At 34.6% G+C, this 9,238-nt stretch overlaps 1 protein-coding gene across 1 annotated transcript; it reads left to right on the top strand.

Moving 5' to 3' along the window:
- The first annotated feature begins 5,181 nt into the window (after positions 1-5,181).
- Positions 5,182-5,955, top strand: LOC133243917 (olfactory receptor 4A47-like). The gene has a single exon (XM_061410632.1). It carries the CDS (start codon positions 5,197-5,199, stop codon positions 5,953-5,955), a length of 759 nt encoding a protein of 252 aa, XP_061266616.1. The 5' UTR covers positions 5,182-5,196.
- The last annotated feature ends 3,283 nt before the right edge of the window (positions 5,956-9,238 follow it).

Raw genomic sequence — 9,238 nt, 5'->3', positions numbered from 1 at the left:
CAATCTTTGGCCCCAAACTATTATAGAACCACTAAATTAAAAGCAAAGAAAACACCTTTGATTTATCATTTAAGTCAAGAACATATAGGTTACAGAAAATCAGAAGAATTTTCACTAGTTTGTACCCAAAATGTTAAACATTCATTGTATTAAAAGAAAAAATGTACTCCATTTAAATTTGGCTGACTCAGGGTGTCTACTGGAATATGTGGTAAGTTTGTATTACTAGAAACTTTACTTAGAACTGTTTTTACTTCATCTCTCAGATTTTGAATAAATTTTCATGTGTCTGCAAGCATGTTTCAGTTTCCTCTTTGAGGATTTCACTGACCATTGCTTGTGTAGTAGTGTTAGTTCAGCCTCCATGTTTGCCTTTTTTTCTCCCCTTGTAGTTCATTTTTAGTCTCATATACTATGATTCGATAAGATGCTTTATATGATTTCAAACTTAAAAACTGAGACTTATTTCTGTGTCTCCTAGCATGTGATCCAACCTGGAGAATATTCCAACTGCCCCTAGAAAAGAAATGTATACTTCTGCTTATGACAATATGCTGGTTGTTTGATCCAGATATTGACACAGCTGGCTGTAGGTCCCAGTGATTCTGGGGCTAGTGTTGATCACTGGTGGCTGAGGCTGAGGCCTATCGGGTATTAGGGCCTGTGTCCACCCACTAGTGGGTGAGCCTGGGTACTGAGGTTAGTGCCAGTCCACTGGTAGTTGTGTTGGGTCCAGGGAATCCTGACTGTGTTGGATTCCTGGTGGGTGGGGCCAGGGCCTAGTGGGGTCCTAGGCTGATATTTCCCCTGGGAAGTGAGGTGAATCCTGGCATGGTGGGTTGAAGGATCTTTATGATCCCAGGGGTGGTGTCCACCTATTGGTGTTTGAAGCCACACCCTAGTGGGTCCTGGACCTACCCCACTAGTGGGGGAAACTCATCCTGGGGTTTCTGTGGCAGGTGCAGGAGTTCAGAGTCTGATCTTGGCCAGCCCATGGTGGGACTGGGGGCCAAGAAATCATGGATCTGGAGCCCCTGTACCTGGTGAGTGAGCATGGTTGCACATGGCTGGGGTTTCAGAACTTCCCACAGTAGCCAGCATGCGGATGGACAGGTTTGTTGAGTTTTTTTAAACGCCTTTCACCAATATTTTGTAGTTTTCAGTGTAGAAGACTTAATCTCTCACTTAAGTTTGCTCTTAATTATTTTATTCTCTTTGATGCTACTATAAATGAAATTGCTTCTTAATTTCCTCTTTGTTGTGTTCATGGACAGCATAGAAATTCAACATCCTTTTGAGATGAAAAGTTCTCAGTAAATTAGGTACAGAAGCAATGTATCTCAACATAATAGAGCTGTGTATAACAGATCCACAGGGCACACAAGTTGAAAGCTTTCCCTTTAAAAATTAAGAATAAGAGAATAGTGCATGCCTTCACCATTTTTTAAGTACACAGAACTTAAAAATTTTTCTTTGAATTTTTAGAGTTTTCCTCAAATAGCATCATCTCCAAAATGAAGTAATTTTATAATTAAATTTTACTTAATTTTGCTGTCACATCTCTGGAATGAAGTAGCATCATCTCTGAAATTAAGTAATTTTATAATTAAATTTTACTTAATTTTGCTGTCTGTCACAGTGCTTCCAATGTTAGAAACATTCTAGTGTTTGGATTTCAGCTTTAACATCACCTTAAAAATCATCTTCTCTGAATATATTATCCATAGCAAAATTTGCTTATTTCTGTCACCATCCTCTGTTTGTTGTCTTATTATCAGCGAATAAGTCTATAATTACCTCATTAACTTTTTTCCTTTATTGTTCTACTCTTCATAAGAATATGAGATTCTTGAGAGAAGGAACTTTTACATGACCCACTCCCATCATTTTACTATTTACTGTGTCCTCACTCATAGTAGAGTTCTTGGCTTTAAATAAGTACTTTAAAATAAAAACAAAAACAAAACTATTAGGTAAATAATTAGTAAATCAGTGATAAAATTATTATATATCTAAACAAAGTTTAAGGCAGAATAATCTTAGTAATAATTAAATAAAAAGAAACAAAAGCTTGCTGTGGCAGTTTGGGAAATATGTCTTTAATTAGGTGAACTAGAACAAAATTCCTGGGCTGATATTTTATTCCTGAGTTGCAATAACTTCATAATTGTTCTAAGACTATATTTTCCTCCATGTTACACTAGCTATATGTTAACGAAAGTGGTTCAGTCATGTCTGACTCTTTGAGATCCCGTGGACTATACAGTCCATGGAATTCTCCAGGCCATAATACTGGAGCCTTTCCCTTCTCCAGGGGATCTTTCAAACGCAGGGATCAAATTCAGGCCTCCCAGGTTGCAGGCACATTCTTTACCAGCTGAGCCACAAGGGAAGCCCAAAAATACTGGAGTGGGTAGCATATCCCTTCACCAGCGAATCTTCCTGACCCAGGAATCAAACTGGGTTCTCCTGCATTGCAGGCAGATTCTTTACAACCTGAGCTGTCATGTTACACTTCTTGACCCTAATTATATGATTTGACCGCACATTATCTTTATATGTACAGATACTTTAAACATTTAGTGAAAAACCCCAGTGAATTTAATTAAGCAAGACACACTCCAATTTTATGACTCAAGGATAAATGTGGTTAGGAAGGATAAAAGGTCTAGTTATCTTTGCCAATATCAGGACAAAGGTGATATCCTTTTGGGAACTGATATAAAATTTTCAGGGGGTCCTTTGTTAGGCTTAAAGCATTGCATAAAAAGAGAGAATAGCACAAGAATTTCTGTCAAATTCTCAGCTCAACTGTTCTGGACTTACTAACATGATAAAAAAAGAACTAAATGATTGAATGATTTTTTTTTCTATTTTGAAAATAGTAGGAAAATAAGTTACTAGAGAAATCTTTTTCTGGGAAATGACTGGTTGCTATCTTACTATGTAAATATAGGATTTGTTTGTGTTTTTGGTAAATTATCCTAATGTGGTATTTTTTTCTGTATATGTGTGAAATTTCTTTTAAATAACTTAGAGTACAAATTAAAAAAAATTATCTTGAATAATCAGAAAACTCCATGGAGAAAATGAAAAGCCACTGGAGTGATATAAACTATTTCTTTTTGATATATGGCAAAACCAATACAATATTGTACAGTTAAAATAAAATAAAATATTACAAAAATATAAAAAATAAATAAATAAATAAAAATAAAATAAAAAGAAAGAAATAATGCAGACTTTTGCCCTTTATTGTCAAACTTGATGAAAGAAGAATTCCAGATCCAAATGAGTGATTTAAAAATTTATTCTTCAGATAATGAGCAAGTCTCCACAGGTAAGACTAACAGTAAATAGTGGGAAGCACATTTCATAATTGTGTGATTTTATTATGTAGGAAATTACTTTGAAAGTAATCAAATTTAAATTCAATTATACTTTTATCATGTAAAAATGTGTGACCTTGGGAACATTAACTGAATGTTCTGTGCCTTAAGTTTCTTCAACTGAAATAGAGATTATAGTTCTTGTTGCTGTAAACTTAAATGTGATATATTAAATTTTGAGTACATGATTGAAACCCAACATAGGAGTTTATTTTTTATTAGAGCATAAGGGCTTTACAATATAGTGTTAGTTTCTGCTATACAACAAAGTTAATCAGCTATATGTACATGTATATATCATCCTTCTTAGAGCTCCCTCCCACTCCGCCCCCATGAGTGGGAAACTGCTATATAACATAGGGAGTTCAGTTCGGTACACTGCAGGAGTTTTGAGGAATGTAGTGATATAATTAGAGCAAGATTTAAAGAGAATCATGTGATTTGCTTTAAGAGAACATTTTTTTGGAGCCCAGAATAAAAGTGGAAAAGCATGACAGGAGGCTGTTGCATTGGGCTGGGAATGAAATGGAGGGTAGAGAATGATCAAATTTGTGATGTATTTTGAAAATAGAGATAACAGGTTTGCTAAAGGTATTCCTAAGTAAGAGAACAATAGGGAGTGAAGAACATTGTGTGGTATTTTTTTGGTGGATGGGGGTAGGAGTCTGAGCAATTACATGGAAGGTGGTATCATTTAATGACATAGGGAACTCCCTTTTTATTATGGAATATTTAAAATTTATTTTTATATATACTAAATTGATATCCAATGGTATGTCCAAAGTTGGAGATGTTGCATATATTTTGTTTTGTGTTGTTTTACAATATCTAATAGCTGTTTTCATTGTCCAGCAAAACTGTCAAAGTGTAACAGGTGCTGGATTCCAAAGCTTCATTTGTAATAATTTTTTTTTTAGTCATTGTACAGATTTATGTAGAATTTTAAAACAAAGTTGAAAATAAAAAGAAATATACAGACTGGAGGCAAACTTAAAGTGCTTTGGCATTTATTGTGCAGAAAATGAAGAATATTCAACTGAAGACCCTAGAAATGAAGTCTCAGTGAGGTTTAAGACAATTCAGGACAGTGATCTTCTATATAAAGTTTTATCTACTCACAATGAATATAGAAATTAGCTTTAATGGATCTCAAGTATTACATCTTTGTGACTTTATAAATGGTGTACCATTTTTAAGGAATTCCTTTCTTATATTCTCTTGTTCTTTCATGTTTCCTTCAGAGCTCCACATTAAATATAGCATCCTTTGGGAAGTCTTCTCTGACTTCAGGTTGACTGATATTATATTCAGTTTGATTGCTATTATGCTTTAGGTTGATCTATTATATTGATATATTAATTGTAAACTTGTGTGAATATTCTTATAAAGGCACTTACTAAAGGGTCAGGAATTTTGTATTATATCACTGAGGTTAGGGAACTATGCCTTATTCAACTTGGTGTTAAAAATGTCTATGACACAGTGGACACAGATAGATAATTTTGCAGTTTATGCATTATAAGCTTCATCTTTTTCAATCATTTATTTAAAAGAATTTTATAATGCATAAACTGCACCCCCATCTTGTTTTGTAAGTAAACTACTTCTAATTCGTGAACTCAGCTCCTGTCCAGACTAGACGGAATCAAGGAACAATGTAACTTACTTTGTCCTCCTGGGCCTCACACAGAATCCAAAGGAGCAGAAAGTCCTTTTTGTTCTGTTCTTGCTCTTCTACATTTTCACTCTGGTGGGCAACCTGCTCATTGTGGTGACTATAACTGTCAGTAAGACCCTGAACTCACTGATGTACTTTTTTCTTGCTTGCTTATCATTTATAGATCTAATGTATGCCTCTTCTATCTCCCCTAGAGTGATTTCAGACTTGTACTTTGGGGAAAATACCATATCCTTCCAAACTTGTCTGACCCAGCTGTTTACAGAGCACTTTTTTGGTGGATCAGAGATCGTCCTTCTGCTGGTGATGGCTTGTGACTGCTATGTGGCCATCTGTAAGCCCTTGCATTATTTGGTGATCATGAGGCAGAGGGTGTGTGTTGTGCTGCTGCTGTTGTCATTTGTTGGTGGTTTTGTGCACTCAGTAATTCAACTTGTCACTGTTTATGGACTCCCTTTTTGTGGCCCCAATGTCATTGATCACTTTATGTGTGACATGTATCCCTTATTGAAACTCATCTGTACTGACACCTATGTCATTGGCATCTTAGTTGTGGCCAATGGAGGACTGATGTGTACTACTGTTTTCTTACTCTTACTCGTCTCCTATGGAATCATCCTGCACTCTCTGAAGAACCTGAGTCAGGAAGGGAGGCAGAAAGCCTTCCAGACCTGTGGTTCCCACATCACTGTGGTTGTCTGCTTCTTTGTTCCCTGTATTTTCATGTATGTGAGAGCTGCTAAGACCTTCCCCATTGACAAATCGTTGAGTGTGTTTTATACAGTCATAACTCCCATGCTGAACCCATTAATCTACAGTCTAAGAAATTCTGAGTTGAGTAATTCTATGAAGAAGATCTTTAGCAAAAAGTATCATATCAAGTGGTAAATAAATGCATTATTCAACATAAATAAAGTAATTCATTATTAGGGCCAATCTTCTTGAAATGTAAATATCTACAGAAATCTGATACAAGCTTTCCTTTTCTATAAAGTATTTATAACGCTTAAAATTAAAGAATAAACTACATGTTTTTGCTATTAGTAACAGTTTCTCTGTTAGAATGTAAACCCTATAATGTTTGCTTTAACATTGCAGTAGAAGGGTAGGATACCTTTACAACAGGGAGTTAATAATATGTGATCTGCCCAGGTGTTGCAATGGTAAAGAATCCACCTGCCAGTGAAGGAGATGCAACAGACACAGGTTTGATACCTGAGTCAGGAAGATCCCCCGGAGAAGAAAATGGCAACCTGCTCCAGTATCCTTGCCTGGAACATTCTGTAGACAGACAAGCCTGGTGGGTTGCCAAGAGTCAGATACGACTTAGCAACTAAGATGATGATGTTGACAAGCAATATACAATGAATTAACTGATGAAAATTTTATGGATTTCCCCTAATTTTTACTTAATTTCTTCATTTACTTTATTTTCTCATTCTTAGTTTTATTTTGAGTCTTGCCACTTATTTTTATTATTTTTATTTTATTAGTTAAAATATTTAATATTATACAGATTGTGTTTTTATTTAATTTCATTTCTAGTACATATGACATTTTAGTGTGATATTTTTGTGCTTTAAAATAAGAAAATGAATGGATAATAATAAATATTAAGAATAGAGTCCATGCACAATGGAATATGTAGAATATTTTTCCTCCTCATCACAAACCATATTCTCCCAGGTGTTCCAGATGTAGTCACTCTGTTCCTAAGATTCTTCAAGTAATGTTCTTTGCAAAAGCAAGTACAGTTTCATAGGAGTGCTTGTGGTTACGTCTCTGTATATAAATGTTGCATTTTACTAGTCAGTCTTCTGAAGATCTCTACATACCAGTCTATATACGCCTCCTCATGCTTCTTAACTTTAGATAAAGATACATTAAAATTAATGCATCAGGTCTTTTCCTGTTTCCCTCTTTTTCTATGAGAAATGATTCTGCAAAAATCTTTACAAAATTTTCTAAACATGAGCTCCTAGAAGTGGAATTGTAGAGTCAATTGGGATATGTGTTTAAAATGTTGATGCTTATATTTATGACCAAAATGCCATACATAACCTTCAACTAAGCCCATTGTTCCCCTCATTCTAGAAAATATCTGTTTTGACACATCATCTGCAACTAGATTGATAAACATTTTTTGGTGTTTGACAGTCTAATGATACTGTATTTCATTTGCACACTTTAATTGCAAAATAAATACAATTTCATTTGGACATCTATTCACATATTATAAATGATTTGTATTCCTTTTCATAAAATGTCTATTGATGAATTATGTGTTATATTGATTGCTTTTTTCCATACTAATTTTATGATTTAATTAACTACTAAAGACATTATCCATCTTACCATGTATATGGAATTAAATGAAAGTTTCCATTTTATTATTTTTTTATTTCTATACTGTTCAGAATACTCTGGATCATGTAGAATTATTTTTACATTTGTATAATAAATCCATCAGTATTTTGTGTCTTCAGTATCTTGCTATGAATTTCCATATTTCAATGTTATCAAAATATTCTCCCACATTTCTTCAACATTTAATATCAGGTAATTTTGTTGTTTTATATTTTATGTTTAAATTTTTGAACCATTTACAATTTTGTGTAAAGAGTTAAGTAGGGAATAAATTTTAGTCATTTTTGAAGAAGGCCATTTTTATTTTTCCTCATGACTTGATATCTGAACTTTGTATTCTAAAATATGGTATATGTTTGAATTAAAATCAGGCCACTATTAAATTCCAGTGATTTCTTTATTAATTTATCACTTAACATATGATGTTATGACATTTGATTTAAAATACCCTCTAATATCTCATAAGCCTGGCACTCTTTCATTATTTTCCTTATCAGAATTACATTTATTCTTGCATATTTATATATTAAATTCATTTTGATATTTGGCAAAACTAATACAATATTGTAAAGTTTAAAAATAAAATAAATAAAATAAATAAAATAAAATTCCAATAAGGTAGTCTAGTGTAAGTAACTAATTAGTATTTTCAATAAGATTTGATTGAGAAAGTATTTGTCTCTTCAGAGAATTGAGAATTCTTGTCCACACACTGAGGAGGTATTTCTATTTGACAAGTCTTCTTTTATGTACACACGGATGGAGGAGCCTGGTAGGCTGCAATCCATGGGGTCGCTAGAGTCGGACACGACTCCCTTTCACTGTTTACTTTCATACATTGGAGAAGGAAATGGCAATCCACTCCAGTGTTCTTGCCTGGAGAATCCTAGGGATGGGGAAGCCTGGTGGGCTGCTGTCTATGGGGTCTCACAGAGTCGGACACGACTGAAGTGACTTAGCAGTAGCAGTAGCAGTAGATCTAGTATGTTTCTTTGAAGATTTCACCTTTTTGAGATTTTTTTTTTTTTTTTGCTTCTGTTGTACCTAGGATCTTGTCTTCTATTGCATCTCCCAATTGTTTGATGTTTCAATGTAGTAATTCTTTTTGTTTTCCATTTTTACATAAAATATAACTTCATAGTTTGTCATTCATCTTTTTAGTCAGAGTTCTGCAACTATTGAAAAATACATACTGTTGAGTAACCACCATATTATTCAATATGCAGAGTATTTATATAAATATTAAGGTATTCAGTTCAGTTCAGTCACTCAGTCATGTCCAATTCTTTGCAACCCCATGGACTGCAGCACACCAGGCTTCCCTGTCCATCACCAACTCCTGGAGCCTACCCAAACTCATGTCCATCAAGTCGGTGATGCCATCCAACCATCTCATTCTCTGTCGTCCCCTTGTCCTCCCGCCTTCAATCTTTCCCAGCATCAGGATCTTTTCTAGTGAGTCAGTTCTTCGAATCAGGTGGCCAAAGTATTGGAATTTCAGCTTCAGCATCAGTCCTTCCAATGAATACTCTGGACTGATTTCCTTTAGGATGGACTTGTTGGATCTCCTTGCAGTCCAAGGGACTCTCAAGAGTCTCCTCCAAAACCACAGTTCAAAAGCATCAATTCTTTGGCTCTCAGCTTTATTTATGGTCCAACTTTCACATCCATACAAGACTGCTGGAAAGACCATAGCTTTGACTAGATGGAACTTTGTTGGCAAAGTAGTGTCTCTGCTTTTTTAATATGCTGTCTAGATTGGTCATAGCTTTTCTTCCTACGAGTAAATGTCTTTTAATTTCAT

The sequence above is a fragment of the Bos javanicus genome, unplaced genomic scaffold (assembly GCF_032452875.1).
Source record: "Bos javanicus breed banteng unplaced genomic scaffold, ARS-OSU_banteng_1.0 tig00002723_1, whole genome shotgun sequence".
Classification (NCBI taxonomy): domain Eukaryota; kingdom Metazoa; phylum Chordata; class Mammalia; order Artiodactyla; family Bovidae; genus Bos; species Bos javanicus.
The sequence above is the reverse complement of the archived record's forward strand: the minus strand, read 5'-3'. Positions and strand labels throughout refer to the sequence as shown.

What these genes read in the sequence shown, in the direction of transcription:
- LOC133243917 (XM_061410632.1), top strand. Translation starts at nt 5,197, where the DNA reads ATGTACTTTTTTCTTGCTTGCTTATCATTTATAGATCTAATGTATGCC.